A 14935-nucleotide genomic window follows, 5' to 3' on the forward strand; every position below is an offset into this window, starting at 1 on the left:
TCTCCTCCTCGATGCGCACACGGCTGCGCTCCGCCTCCTCCGCCTGCCGGGCCTTGGCCTGGATCTCGGCCTCCGAGCTCTGCCGCAGCTGCTGCAGCTCCTCCTGGATGCTGCGCTTCTGCTGCTGCGCATCCACCGCGGCCTCCTCGCGCCGCACCACCTCCTCCTGCATGCGCCGCTGCAGCTCCTGGGCCTCCCGCTCGGCCTGCGCCTTGGCCTGCGCGTGCGTCTCCGCCAGCTGCCGCTGCTGCTCCAGCGCGGCCTCCACCTCGGCCAGGCGCTCCCGCTCCTCTGCCCGCTGCTGCTCGGCCAGCCTCTGTGGCCGCGGCAGAGAGAGGAAGAGAACCAGAGAGACAGTGAGTGCGGCCCGGCGCGCAGGGGGCACGGCACCACCAGTCCACGCGGACAGCACGGTGGGGGTCAGGGAGACAGGTCACAGCCCGGCGCGGAGGGAGCGTGCACCCGCCCGGCACACAGGGCAGCGAGCGCAGCTGGCACGGTGCTCACCGGCCCCGGGAGGAGGCGCAGGCACGGCCCTCTTCCCTCAGACAAGCGGCGAGACAGGCGAGGAGAGAGAGCAAAGCAGAGGCTCGCAGGCCCCGAGCCGCACACCATCAGCCCTGCCCGAGCACGTGAGCGCAGGACCCGACCCCGAGGCGGCCGGCGGGACCCGGCGCAGACCGCCAGCTCAGGACGCGCACCCTGCGCTGAACAGAGGAGGCTGCAGGTGGGCCACGGCGAGGCCGCCCGAGGAGCCAGAGAGCCGGTACCCCGCCTCACCAAGGACACCCGCCCTGCCCGCAGTCCAGCACCCCAGCACCCAGCTCTTCCAGAGCGGCAGCCGCGAGGAGCGAGAAGCGGCGACGTGGGCTCCCGAGGAGGAAGAACCCCAAGGAGAGCCGGTGGGGCAGCCCGTGGGGCAGGTGCAGACCAGAGGATGGGGAGGAGGAGGTGCCAGCCACCGTGGGGAGCAGGCCGAGCTCAGGGTGGGCATTGGTGGCATCAGGCAGCAGGAGTGGGGGGCCGAGGAAGTGATGAACCCGAGCTCTGGGCTGCGCCTGGGCAGCGGGAGTCCCGCCTTCCCGCCCTCCCCCCCCCCCCCCCGAGACCCCCCCCCCCGCGGCCCCGACCCCCGCTGTTACCTCCTCCTCCTCCATGCGCCGCAGTGTCTCGCTTATGAACTTGATGTACTGACTCGTCAGCATGGTCAGCTCGCTGTAGCGTGTGCGCAGGTCCACATACTGGGGGCGGGAGGGGGGCAGCCAGTGTCAATCCCACCCCACCACGCCCCCAGCCACCCGGCCCGCCCCCAGCCACCCGGCCACGCCCGCCGCCTCACCTCCTGGATGACGCTCTCAGACCCGGACTGGACCTTGGGCTTCTTGGCTGGAGAGGCCACGGGCTCCAGCTGCGCCTTGTATGTGATCAGCTGGAGCTCATAGTCCTGCGGGGAGACACGGAGGAGGCACCGTGAGCTGCCGGCTCAGCCGTCCCGGCCCCACCAGCTAGGCCTGTGCCTGGGGCCACCCCTGAGGGCTTAGGCCCCAGGACCCAGCCTGGCTGAGATGGCAGGAAGCAAAAACCTCACTTTTGAAAAAAAGTTTTTTAAAATATATTTTTATTAATTTCATCAATGAGAGAATCATTGATTGGCTGCCTCCTGTATGCTCCACACCGGGGATGGAGCCTGCAACCCGGGCATGTGCCCTTGGCTAGAATCGAACCTGGGACCCTTCAGTCCACAGGCTACGCTCTACCCATTGAGCCAAACCGGCTAGGGCTTGAAAAAAAAAATTACCTTTAATTGATTTTAGGGAGGGAGAGAGAGACAGCAATGATAAGAGAGAATCATGAATCGGCTGCCTCCTGCACGCCCCCCACTGGGGTCAAGTCCGGAACCCGGGCCTATGGTCTTGACCAGCAATCGAACTGTGAGCTCCTAGTTCATAGGTCAGCGCTCAGCCGCTGAGCAGTGTGGCCGGACAGGAGCCTCACCTTGATGGCGTTGATGTACTGCTTGGCGAACCTCTGGCACTCCTCCACTTTCTCTCCGTGGCGCTCAACCTCCTCCAGCAGCGCCTGGGGGCGGAGCGGAGGTCAGCCCAGGCTCTGCCCCCCCCCCACCCCCCTCACACCCCCACCCCCGGCTCCAGCCACCCCGCCAGGCCCACCTTCTCCTGCCGCAGCTGCTCCCGCACGGCCTGGCTGCTGGCCAGTGGCAGGGCCTGGATCTGCTCCTGCCGCTGCTTGGCGTCGCGCAGCCAGGCGCCCAGCGGGTCGGCGCTCTCCCGGTAGTACCGCAGCTGCCGGCCCAGCTGCTCCAGCTCCCGCTGCCGCATGTCGATCTGGGCCAGCACCGCCTGCCAGCGCTCCAGCAGCTGGGCCACCCGCTCCCGCCAGCGCTCCACCTCCACGTCCCGCTCGCCGTGCCGCTGCTGCAGCCGCTCCCCCACCTCCTGCGCCCCCCGCAGCTCATCCCGCAGGCCGTCGAACACCGGCTGCTGCGCCTCCGCCTGGGCCCGCAGCTTCTGTGGGGAGGAGGGTGTGCCGCGTCAGCCCGAGGCCCCGCCGCCGCCCGGCCGCCCGCCCGCCGCCCGGCGCGTCGGAGGCGGTACCTTGAGCGTGGCCTTGGTGGCCTCCAGCTCCGGGAGGGTGGCGGGCACGGCCTGGGCCTCCTTGAGCTGCTCCTCGTGGCGCCGGAGCACGTCCTCGGCCCCCTGCGTGCTGCGGATCACCAGGCTGATGGTCTTGAGCCTGGGGAGAGAGGCCGGAGCTGGGTGGGCCGGCTCCGGGAGGACCTCGGGCCCGGTGCCGGCGTGGCGATGGAGGCGTGCTGGCCGGACACGGAGCTCACTCGGGCCTGGGAGCGCTCAGCTTCCCGCCCAGGCGGGGGAGGGACCTGTGGGCCTCGGGGGTAACGCCCGGCGGCTGTGGGCCTCGGGGGTAACACTGGGCCGGCTGTGGGCCTCGGGGGTAACGCTGGCCCGCTGTGGGCCTTGGGGGTAACGCCCGGCGGCTGTGGGCCTGGGGGGGGGTAACGCCCGGCGGCTGTGGGCCTCGTGGGGGGGTAACGCCCGGCGGCTGTGGGCCTGGGGGGGGGGTAACGCCTGGCGGCTGTGGGCCTGGGGGGGGGTAACGCCCGGCGGCTGTGGGCCTGGGGGGGGGGTAACGCCTGGCGGCTGTGGGCCTGGGGGGGGGGTAACGCCCGGCGGCTGTGGGCCTGGGGGGGGGGTAACGCCTGGCGGCTGTGGGCCTCGTGGGGGGGGTAACGCCCGGCGGCTGTGGGCCTGGGGGGGGGGAACGCCCGGCGGCTGTGGGCCTCGTGGGGGGGTAACGCCCGGCGGCTGTGGGCCTCGGGGGTAACGCCCGGCCAGCGCGGCTCAGGGGTGAGTGTTGGCCTAGGTACCAGGAGGTCACAGCTCAATTCCGTTCAGGGCTCAGGCCCGGGTTACGGGCTCCATCCCAGGTGTGGGGCATGTGGGAGGCGGCCGATCAATGATTCTCTCTCATCACTGATGTTTCTATCTTCTCCCTCTCCCTTCCTCTCTGAAGTCAATAAAAACATAAAATAAAAAGAAAACGTGGTGAAAGGTTGCCACCATGTCAAAGGGAACCAGGACAGGGGACCCGGGCGGGTCTGGGGGGGGGGGTCCGAGATGCGATGGGGCAGAGGAGGGGGCATCTGAGGTGCGATGGGGGAGGGGTCCTCTCTACCCCAGTGAAGGAGAAGCAGTGAGCCCCGGTGTGCAGGCTGATGAGCCAGAGGCACGGGGGCGGGGGGGGGGGGGGCAGGACGTTGGAGGCAGGTGCAGGTCCCTCATCACGACCTCGGCATGGCCCCTCCCACATCCACAGCCCCATGCCCTGCTCACCCGCCCCCTGCCACCCCGAGGAGCGCTGGAGGTGGCTGGCACCCCCAACCCTCACCTGCCCAGGGTCACCTCCCCCGGGGCCCTCCTCACCCTCCTGGGCTCCCTCTGCCCATCCCCGTCCACACGTTCCTCAGACACCCATCTGCTGACATCACACGGGGGGGGGACCCCCGAGTCCTCACTCCCACAGCCCCCACCTCCGGGAGCCACCTCCTAGCCCGGGTCCAGTCATCAGGAAGTCCCGCCTTCCAGGCACAGGGCTGAACCCCTCTCCACATCCATGCCCCCCACCTTGGTCCACAACCACCACCTCTTTTTTTGTTTGTTTATCCCCATCCAGGGATGTTTCCCATTGATTTTAGAGAGAGTGGACGAGAGGGAGAGAGAAACATCCATGTGATAGAAACACAGAGATAGGGTGCCTGCTGCACACGTTCCGACGGGTCCAGACCAGGAGGAGCCTGCAGCCAAGCACCATGCCCTTGACCGGAATCGAACCCAGGACCCTTCAGTCCATAGGCCGACCCTCTAACCACTAAGCCACACTGGCCAGGGCCACACCCACCGCCCCCTGAGCACCCCCCCCACAGACCCCCACCGCCAGCCTGTCCTCCCCACGGGGGGTCCTCTGCTCAGCGCCCTCCCGCGGCCGGGCCTCCCCCCTGCTCGGCGCCCTCCCGCGGCCGGGCCTCCCCCCTGCTCGGCGCCCTCCGGCGGCCGGGCCTCCCCTCTGCTCGGCGCCCTCCCGCGGCCGGGCCTCCCCTCTGCTCAGCGCCCTCCCGCGGCCGGGCCTCCCCTCTGCTCGGCGCCCTCCCGCGGCCGGCACACTCACTTCTCCAGGTAGATGGCGGAGAGGCTGCGGACCTGCTCCAGCTTGCCCAGGGTCAGCTCCAGCTCCGAGCGCAGCGTGGGCGCGGCCGGGGAGGGCTCGGGCAGGGCCAGCACCTTCTCCGCCTCCTCGGAGAGCCGGGCCACGCCCTTGCCCAGCCCTTCCACCTCCGCCTGTGCTTTCTGAGAGAGCGAGGAGAGGGGGAGCTGAGCATGGCCGGGGAGGGAGGGGAGGGGAGGGAGGGGGCGGGCGGGCGGGGCGGGCGCCTGCCTGCTGCTCGGCGATGCGCTGGGCGCACTCCCGCGCCGGCTCCTTGTCCAGCGGCAGCCGCAGGCGGTGCACGGTGCGCGTCTCGCAGGCCTCCAGCTGCAGCCGGATGTCCTTGAGCTCCGAGATGCAGCGCTGACAGCGGGACTCCTCCTGCTCACCTGGGGGCGCGGGCTGCTCAGACGCCGCCCACCTGTCCACCCAGGCCACAAGCCCACCCGCCTGCCCGCCCGCAGGCTCAGGCCACAAGCCCCCCGCCCGCCCGCCGGCTCAGGCCACCAGCCTACCCTGCTCCAGGCTCTGCAGCAGCTGCTGGTAGTGGCGGCTGCAGGAGCCGTACTCGCGCTCGGCCTGCAGCCGGTCCTCGGGCCCGAAGCTGCCGGCGTCCTGGCTGTCGCGCAGGAAGGCCTGGTAGTGCAGCTCCAGGTTGCGCAGGGCCTGGCGCTGCTCCTCGGGCTTCAGCGTGCGGAACTGGGGGGAGGGGGGCACGGGGAGCTGAGCACACGGCCGGCCCGCCCGGCAGAAGCCCCCGCCACGCCCGGGGCCCGGCCTACCGTGACCAGGGACCAGGAGCGGATGAGCTGCAGGTCGCGGCTGAGGCTCTGCCACGCCAGGAGGCTCTTCATGTCCACGTGCAGCTGGTGCCACAGCGTGACCAGCGCCTGGTGCTGGGCCTCCAGCCTGGCAGGTCAGGGGAGCGGTCAGCAGCGCCAGGCACCCCCACCCCGCCGCCCGCCCCGGCGGCCAGACCGGGCCTCCCACCCCCCACCCAGCCACCCGCCCCCCTCCCCCGCCGCCCGTCCCCATGGCCAGACCGGGCCACCCATCCCCCACCCCCGCCGCCTGCCCCCCACCCCTGCCGCCCACCCCGGCGGCCAGACCGGGCCTCCCACCCCCCACCCAGCCTCCCACCCTCCACTCCGCCGCCCGCCCCCCACCCAGCCACCCGCCCCCGCGGCCAGACCGGGCCACCCACCTGGCGACGGCCTCCTGGGCCTCGGGGTTGGGCGGGGGCACGAGGAAGCACACGGAGGGCACGGCGGCCTCGGAGCCGGCGCTGCTGGCCACCTTCCAGTGGTTCGGCTGCACCGGGCCCACCAGCTGGCACTGGTCCCCCTTGTGCACGGTCACCTGGGGCAGCGGAGCGGTCAGTGCGGCCCCGCCCGGCCCCGGGCCCCGCCCGCACCCTCCACGGCCGCCAGCCCAGCGCACCTCCACCTGCTTGTAGTCGCACACGGCCAGCAGCGGCACTCGGCCGCGCACGGGGTGGGCCGGGTTGCGGGGCTTCAGCTGCACGATGGCCTTGGCGCGCTTGGCGAGGCCGGACAGGTGCCCCCGGTACTCGGTCAGCTGGTCCTTCTCGTCCTGCGGGGAGGGGCCGTCACGCCGCGTCCAGGCAGCAAGTGCCCAGGGGACCGTCCGTGAGGCCCCCCCCGCCCCGTGCAAGGAGCCGGCACGCTGGGCACGCCACCCGAGGCCAGGGGGCCTTCCACGGCCCAGGAGGGCGCCGGGCACGTGGAAACGGGACACGGGGCCGAGGCAGGTCCCCAGCGTGGCCTCCCCGGCTCCTTCACTCCTCGCCAGCGCCGACCCCAGGCCACAGGCTGCCCCTCCAGGGACGGCCCAGCTGCACTCTGGTCCCCAAGCAGCCCGTCTCCTCTCCCCTCTCCCTCCCCCTGCCCGTCACCCCCTCCCGTTCAGCCCTCCAGGGGGCCAGACCCACCCAGGACTGCCCAGGGCTCCCCCAGCCTCCACTGGGCCTCCCTCTGAGCACCGAGCCCAGCCAGCAGCTCCCTGCTTCTCTCTCCTCCGTCCCTCCCCCAGCACTGCCAAAGCCAGGCCTCCGGGCGCCCCACCCCAGCCCAGGGCATGCCGCCTCCGCCCGCCTCAGCCCCTCTCGCCAGCCCCTTCGGCACCAGCTGAGACGCCCGAGGGCCCGTGTCCGGGGAAAGGGCTGCAGCCCTCGCCCTGCCCGCCCCTCCCGGGCCGGCTCACCTGGGCGTCCTGCAGCAGGTCCTCCAGGCGTGTGACGGTGATGGAGCGGTCGCAGGTGTACTTCCTGCGCATGGTCTCCTGCAGCTTCCGCAGCTGCTCCTCCGCCTCCCGCACGTCTGAGAAGAACTGCAGGGAGGGGCCAGGCGGGCTCAGGGCGGACACGCACACCGCAGGGGTGGGGGGAGGGGGGCGGTGCAGGGCGGTGCAGGGCGGGGGGGGGGCATGCCCCGGGGGGCCTAGGGCTCGGGGCACCCCGAGCGGGCAGCAGGCTCACCTGGAAGTAGGCCGTGTTCTCCTTCAGGTGCGCCTCCACGCAGCAGCACAGCTGCAGCATCCAGCTCCACTGGGTCTGCAGGGCCGCCTGGAAGGACTGCACACGGGCCCCTGTCAGCCTGCAGCCCCAGCCCTGGCCCTGCCGTCCTCCGACCTCACAGCCCCGTGCCCTCAGCCCCCATGCCCTCAGCCCCCGTGCCCTCAGCCCCGGTGCCCTCAGCCCCGTGCCCTCAGCCCCGGTGCCCGCAGCCCCGTCCCCCCTCAGCCCCCGTCCCCCCTCAGCCCCCCATCCCCCCTCAGCCCGGTCCCCTCAGCCCCCCGTCCCCCCTCAGCCCCGTCCCCCCTCAGCCCCCGTCCCCCCTCAGCCCCCCATCCCCCCTCAGCCCGGTCCCCTCAGGCCCCCGTCCCCCCTCAGCCCCCATCCCCCCTCAGCCCCGTCCCCCCTCAGCCCGGTCCCCTCAGCCCCGTCCCCCCTCAGCCCAGTCCCCTCAGCCCCCCGTCCCCCCCTGCCCCGGTCCGGAGCCCGTCCCCGAGCCCCACCTCCACGGTGGGCCGAGCAGGGTGGTCCTCGCGCAGCAGCCGGTCCCCCGTGGTCTGGATCTCCTTGATCTTCTTCTCCTTCAGCTCCAGCTCACGCATCAGCGCCTGACAGTCGGGCAGCCGGTCTCAGGGACAGCGTCGGGCCACACCCGGTTTGCTGGCTCCCGCAGGGGGCTCCCCGGGGGGCCTGGACCTGCCTGCCCAGAGGGGCCCTCCTCGTGGGCCTGGAGCTGCCCGCCCGGCCAGCACCGAGGGGCCCTCCCCCGGGGCCTGGAGCTGACCGCCCGGCCAGCACCGAGGGGCCCTCCCCCGGGGCCTGGAGCTGACTGCCCGGCCAGCACCGAGGGGCCCTCCCCCGGGGCCTGGAGCTGACCGCCCGGCCAGCACCGAGGGGCCCTCCCCGGGGGCCTGGAGCTGACCGCCCGGCCAGCACCGAGGGGCCCTCCCCGGGGGCCTGGAGCTGACCGCCCGGCCAGCACGAGGGGCCCTCCCCCGGGGCCTGGAGCTGACCTGCCCGGCCAGCACCGAGGGGCCCTCCCCGTGGGCCTGGAGCTGACCGCCCGGCCAGCACAAGGGGCCCTCTCCCGGGGCCTGGAGCTGACCGCCCGGCCAGCACGAGGGGCCACAGCTCAGGGTGCAGGGGGCGGGGCCTCACCGAGTAGCTCTCCTTCTTGGCGGCCATGTTGGCGTTGCGCTCGCTCCAGTCGAAGCCCACCTCCTCCTCCTCCTTCTCGCTCAGCCACATGAGCTCCTTGGTGGCGGCGGCCACAAAGCCGTGCAGGCTCTCCAGCGCCCGCAGCCGGGCCTTGGAGGAGTTCTGGGGGGAGCGGGGCGTGTCCACAGCGGCCGTGCCAGCCGCCGGCCCCGCCCTAGAGCCCGGGTCCCTGCCGCCCACGCCCGCGCAGCCGCCCGCCCGCTCACCAGCAGCTTGGCGTACTGCAGGTCCAGCCGGCCCAGGCACTCGCGGTAGGTGCCCCGGATGGCGGGGGAGAGCTGGCCCTGCGGGGACGGGAGGGTGAGGCCTGCGCGCGGGGCCTGGCCCGCCCCGCCCGCCGGCCCGCCCGCGGCACCCACGCACCTCGTCGCTCCGCGCCCGCTCGATCTTGGCCCGGAACTCCTCGATGGACTGGTGCAGGCCGCGGTGGCTGCCCAGCTGCGCCTCCACGCTGGGCAGGTCCACGCCCCACTCGGCGCCATCCACGCGGTGCTGGTTGTCCTCCACCCAGGCCAGCAGGTCCTGCAGGTAGCGCAGCGTGGAGTCCTCGAGCTCGGGGCGCCGCTGGGTCTGCAGGGTCACCTGGGTCACCGGGGTCACCGGGGTCACGGGGGCGGCCACGCCCGCCTTCAGCCGCAGGTTGTACTCGGTGCGGATGGCCACCAGGCGCTCATGCAGGCGGTAAACCCTGGAGGAGGGCGGAGGTGAGCGGGGAGCTGGCCCGGCCTGGCCCCGGCCCCGGCCCCCGGCCCCGGCCCCGGCCCCCGGCCCCGGCCCCCGGCCCCGGCCCCGGCCCCCGGGGGCGCCCGCCCACCTGCGGTACATCTGCTCGCCCTGCGGGTGCCGCCCGTCCTTCAGGGCCTGCACGTCGTTGAACAGCAGCCGGATCATGGTGTCCGCCTTGTCCAGGTCCCGCTCCACCTCGCCCGCCCGCTGGGGCGCCTTGCCCGCGGCCAGCAGCCGGATGTCCTGCGTGGTGGGCGCCGTGACTCAGACCCCGGCCCCGGCCTTTCCCCTGCCCTCCCTGCACATCCTCCCAATGCACAGGCTGCCGGCCCTGCCCGGCCTGGGTGGCTCAGTGGGTAGAGTGCAGCCTGGAGGGTCATGGTTCGATTCCCGGTCAGGGCCCACGCCCCCGTGGCAGGCTGGATCCCCAGTGTGGGGCGTGCAGGAGGTGCCGATCCATGATTCTCCCTCATCACTGATGTTTCTGCCTGGCTCTCTCTCCCCCTTCCTCTCTGAAATCAATCGATAATAATCTATAACAATAAAAGCCTAATATGCCGAAGCCGGTGTGGCTCAGTGGTAGAGCGTCAGTCTGCGGACTGAAAGGTTCCAGGTTCGATTCCGGTCAAGGGCATGTACACTGGTTGCGGGCACATCCCCCGTAAGGGGTGTGCAAGAGGCAGCTGGTCGATGTTTCTCTCTCATCGACGTTTCTAGCTCCCTATCCCTCTCCCTTCCTCTCTGTGAAAAACCAATAAAATATATTTTAAAATAAAAAGTAAAAAAATAAAAGCCTAATATGCAAATCGGCCAAATGGTGGAACCGCTGGTCACTATGAACGACATGCACTGACCACTAGGGGGCAGACGCTCAACGATTCTCTCATCACTGATGTTTCTCTCTCCCCCTCTCCCTTCCTCTCGGAAATCGATAAAAATGTATTTTTTTTTTTTTAATTCCCAGTCCTGGCCCTCGGGGGACCAGGACCCTGTCCAGGGGCCTCCCTGGGTCCAAGCAGCCAGTCCCTTCATGGCTCAGTCACAGCCCCTTCGGTTCCCGGGCCTCGCCCGCCACGCCCTCTGAGCCTACGGTGCCCGGAGCCAGCTCAGCCCAACTAGCAGTCAGCGTGGGCCACAGGCCAGGAGGGAGGAGTGGGGGGGGGGGAGGCGGGGCAGGTGTGGGCTCCTCCCCCCTCCCTGCACCCCTCCCGCCGCCCCCCCCCCCCCCCGCCCTTGCCCAGCCCAGCCCTGCCCCCCTCACCGACTGCAGCAGGGCGTCGGCCTGGTTCAGCTGCTCCTCGCACAGCCCGGCCTCCATCTGCAGCTTGCTGACGATGCGCTGCAGGCTCTCCAGCCTAAGGCCCAAGGCCACGGACGCCGTGAGGGGCTGCCCGGGGCCGCCCGCCGGCTCAGGCTCCGATGGCAGAGCAGTGCCCGCCCGCCCGGCCTCCCGGCCGCCTGCAGCTCAGTGTCCTGCCGCCGGCTGGCCGGTGTGGGTGTGCAGCCCGGGGCGGGGGGGATTTCCTCCCAGGCGGTGACTCATCCGCGGGTGGCTTCCCTGCCACCGCAGGGCCCGCCCGCCGGCGACCGCAGCCCGGCCCGCCCAGCGCCCGCCGCCCGCCGCCCGGCCCCGCCCACCTCTCAAACTCGCTCCGCAGCAGCTTCTCCCGCTCCAGGATGGCCACGTGCAGCTTGCCCCACTCCTTCTCCACGTCCAGCGGGTGGTAGCCGGGCGGCACCTTGAGCTGGCCCGCCTGCACTGCCCCCTGCGGGCGGAGCCAAACTCAGGCCCGGGCCACGGGGGGGTGGGGGGTCCCCAAGCCCCCCAGGCCTCCGGACACCCAGCCCACCCGCCCGCCCGCCCACCAGCCGCCCTGAGGCCGGCCCCCGAGCTCTGAGACCACGCCCCCAGGGCCCCGCGCCCGCTCACCTCCAGGGACTGGTAGATGCCCCTGGACCGGGTCTTGTCGGCCTCCTTGGCCGGGAGCTCCGTCTCCTTGAACTTCAGGAACTGGCACCACAGGATCTGCGGGGCCGAGCGGTCAGCACCGGCCCGGCCCCGCCGGCCCTCCCGCCCGCCCGCGGGGACGGACGCCCACCTCGATCTCCTCGAAGCTGGAGGGGAACTTGCGCTCCTCGAAGACGGCAGTGTGGTGCCGCACCCACTGCAGCAGCAGCATCACCAGCTGCCGGTACTCCTGCCAGCGCAGCTGCAGCTCCTGGGCCGGGCCGTCCGTCAGGGCCACCGGGGCCACCGGGGCCGCCGGGGCACCCCCACCCCCACCCCCACCCCCACCCCCACCCCACACACCCCACCCGGGCCCGGCCGCCACTCACGTTGGCCTTCACCCCGTCCTGCGCGTCCGACACCCGCGGCATGGCGTCGTACAGGGAGGACACGTACGTGATGATGGACTTCTCGTCCGGCTGAGGGACGTCCACGTCTGGGGGGGGGGTCGGAGGTCAGCAGGAGCGGGCGGGAGGAGGGGACGGGGCAGGAGGAGGGGGCGGGGGGAGGGGCGGGGGGAGGAGGGGGGAGGTCGGAGGTCAGCAGGGGCGGGCGGGAGGAGGGGGCGGGAGGAGGGGACGGGGCAGGAGGAGGGGGCGGGGGGAGGAGGGGGGAGGTCGGAGGTCAGCAGGGGCGGGCGGGAGGAGGGGGCGGGGGGAGGAGGGGGCAGGGGGAGGAGGGGCAGGGCACCCACCCTCCGGGTCCAGCAGCCGGGTCACGCCCAGGTCCCGCTCGGCCACGGAGAAGGCCTGGTCCAGGTTCTCCAGGTTGCTCTGGCCGTACACCTTGTTCATGTCGATGAGCATGGGCCTGTGGGCACAGCAGGCGTCCGTGGGGCCGGCGGGCGGGGGCACGGGGCCGGCGAGGCCGAGGACTCGTCAGCACACAGACCGTCCGGTATCAAACCCCCAGCCCCACTCCCCCTGGAAAGCACCCTGCCCCCCCCCAGGCCCGGCCTGCCCACACAGGTGCCCTCTGCCCTCTGGGCCCGCCCCTGGTGCTCCAAGCCCCGTGTGGGCACAGGTGCAGGTGGCGTGCGCGGACTGAGGGTGCTGGTCAGGAGGCGCCCTGCAGCCACCCTGCCCCGCGGCCCCAGGCCCTTCCTGGGTGGGGGCCCAGGCCCCCTGAGGACCATCCCCCACGCGCCTGGCCACCCAGACCCCCGGGAGCCCGGCCGGGTGGGGGCTGGCGTGCGGGTGAGGCGTGGCTGGGCCTGCGTCCGCCCAGCGAGCAGGCTGGCACGGGCACCGGCCCCCGGGCAGGGGTTCCTGTGGGCTGAGCCGCCGCCCCTGCGCCACCTCCCTGCCCCGGCTTGTCGGCCGCCCGCCGCGCCCACCTGTGCCGGTGGATGATGGCGTTGAAGAGCCGGCCGTCCCGCCAGCTGGTGGTGAAGTTGTCGCAGCGCAGGCCCTGGTAGCCCTCCACCATCCGCTGGGACCACAGCAGCAGCTTCTCCTTGGCCGTCATGTCCTCCGACTGCCCGCTCACCTGGATGTCCGAGATCTGCCCGCGGGCGGGAGCTCAGCCAGGCGCCCGCCGGCCGTGCCACCTCCCACCTCCCACCACCGCCTGCCGGGCAGAGGCGGCCTGTGGCACCCTAACCCTCACCCTCCCGAGCAGCTGGGACCCACCACACTGCAACCCCGGAGGCCAGGCCACATCCGCCTGCAGCTGCTGGAGCCCAAGTCAGGCCCCCTCAGCCCCGCTGTGGACACAGCCCGTTCCCAGGGGGCTCCCTCCGCTGGAGCACAGCCTGAGCCCCCCAAGGTGGAGGGGGGCCGAGAAGAGCAGCTGCAGGTCCCAGAGCTCCCCCAGCTCGGGCCCAGCAAAGGCCACGGGTGAGGGGCGGGCGGCAGGCTGGGGGGAGGGTCTCTGGGTCTGGGCACGGCCGCCATGGCACCCGCCTGGCCCTGTGGGATCCACCCTCAGGCCTGGCTGCCTGTCTCCTCCCATCTCTGCCCATCGGCCTCTGACTCAGCCCCTGCCAGCAGGGCTCCGCCTGCCCAGCCTCAGATTTGCGGCTTCCTGTGCAGCCGGGCGGGCAGCGGATGAGTCACCGGTGCAGGGAGCTCCTCCACAGCCTCCCCGGGCAGGCATTCCTCCGCAGGGAGGCGCTCGCAGTGCCCAGGCAGGGCCAGAGGGCACCGGGGAGGCGGGCGCAGGAGAGGCAGCCCGGGGCTGGGGAGCGGCCGGGCGCGGGCAGAGGCGGCGGGCGCTACCTGGAAGTGCAGGATGATGGTCCAGATCAGGCCGAGGGTCAGCTTGGGGTTGCCGTCGGCGATGTCATCGTTCCTGATGTTCACCAGCTTCACCTGCAGGCGAGGGGCCTCAGAGGTGCCCGCGGGCGGGGGCGGGGGCGGGGGCGGGGGCGGGCGAGGCGGGGAGCGGGCGGGCCGGCCCAGCGGAGGGGGCCTCACCTGGCGGTGCCGCAGGTAGTCCAGGGCGATCTGCACGTTCTGCAGCTTGTGGAAGCGCATCCTCCCCTTCTCCCGGGGCTGTGAGGGGCGGGCGGGGGCGTCAGGGGCAGAGGCACAGCCCCGCCCCCTCCGGACCCCAGGCATCTGCACCGCGTGCTCCCCGGTGTGGCCGCCCCCCGGTGTGGCCGCCGCCCCCTCTGGTCTCTGGCCCCTCCGCCCCCCCCCCCACAGCTGCAAAGGGGGCCGTGGACCCGGGGCCAGGCCCAGCGGGTTGGGAAGTCCAGCGGCCAGGCCCAGGCTGAGGGAAGGAAGGAAGGGGCTGGGGAGGAGACAATAGCCAGGAAGCCGCGGGCGGAGGGAGGGCAGTGGCATGGGGGAGGGGTCCTCTTGCCCCGCGGTGGCAGCCCCGCGGGTCCCAGCCTGGCCCGGGCAGGGCAGCGGGCGCTCGGTGCACCGCCGTCTGCCCGTCCGCGTGCCCGGCGCAGGTCGGCCGGCGAGCTGGGGTCCGGCCTCAGGGAGCCCGGCCGCCGCGGCCAGCGGGCGCAGCCACTCACCAGGCGCGAGCTCCTGATTATGTCCCACTCTCTTGGCTGCCCGGCCAGAGCAGGGCAAAGGGTAAAGGGCAGAGGTCAAGGTTCAGAGTCCAAGCAGCAGAGAAACCAAAGCAGAGTAGAGCGTGAGGTTATTGTATCGGGGTTCGGGGAGGAGAGCAGCAGGGCCGTGCGCCCGCAGCGGGGGCCTGGCCCGGCCGGCCCGAGGCCCAGGGAGGCGCGAGCCGGGGAGGCCTGGAGGAGGAAGGCAGACAGGGTCCGGGTGAGGCGTGCGGGCCGCAGGGGCGCGGGCGGGCGGGCACACGTACCAGGCTGTCCCCCGAGAGCACCTCCAGCAGGGAGATGAGGTTGTGGCCATCGCGGAGGTCCTCGTACAGGTCACTGATGTGCCTCTGAGCCTGCGGGGCGGGGGCTGCGTCAGCCACAGGCTCCCCAGTGCCACCCACAGGCCCCGGGGCAGGCGCCCCAGGCCCCAGGCCCCAGGCCCCCTGCGTGTTCAGAGGCACCTACCTCTGCCTTCCAGTGCTACAGGGCAGGTGAAGAGAGACCAGGAGAGTCCAGGAGAGAGAGAGGAGGAGGAGGAGAAGGAGGAGGAGGCAGGCGACAGGAGAAAGCCAGAGAGAGAAAACCACAGGTTGGAGATGAAAGGTGAGCTCCCAGCCTTCGGGCCCTGAGGGCAGGGGTGGGGCACCTTCGGACAGGTCAGGCAGAGGGCCCGGCACCCCCTCCACCGGCTCCTCGT

General features: G+C 72.3%; 1 protein-coding gene across 8 annotated transcripts in view; it reads right to left on the reverse strand.

Moving 5' to 3' along the window:
• The window catches only part of PLEC (plectin), a 66793-nt gene that overhangs the window by 18689 nt on the left and 33169 nt on the right, over positions 1-14935 (reverse strand). For all 8 annotated transcript variants that reach the window (XM_084907270.1, XM_084907264.1, XM_084907268.1 and 5 more), the window contains exons 3-16: positions 14502-14591; positions 13643-13720; positions 13445-13537; positions 12562-12728; positions 11920-12035; positions 11555-11661; positions 11317-11436; positions 11148-11243; positions 10856-10983; positions 10479-10572; positions 9306-9460; positions 8855-9179; positions 8698-8775; positions 8432-8593 (exon numbers count right to left, since the gene is read on the reverse strand). In XM_084907270.1, coding sequence (XP_084763396.1) covers positions 8432-8593; positions 8698-8775; positions 8855-9179; positions 9306-9460; positions 10479-10572; positions 10856-10983; positions 11148-11243; positions 11317-11436; positions 11555-11661; positions 11920-12035; positions 12562-12728; positions 13445-13537; positions 13643-13720; positions 14502-14591 — 1809 coding nt within the window. The remainder of the gene's footprint in view (positions 1-8431; positions 8594-8697; positions 8776-8854; positions 9180-9305; positions 9461-10478; positions 10573-10855; positions 10984-11147; positions 11244-11316; positions 11437-11554; positions 11662-11919; positions 12036-12561; positions 12729-13444; positions 13538-13642; positions 13721-14501; positions 14592-14935) is intronic.

The sequence above is a fragment of the Pipistrellus hanaki genome, assembly GCF_964339955.1.
Source record: "Pipistrellus hanaki genome assembly, contig: scaffold_41, whole genome shotgun sequence".
NCBI lineage: Eukaryota > Metazoa > Chordata > Mammalia > Chiroptera > Vespertilionidae > Pipistrellus > Pipistrellus hanaki.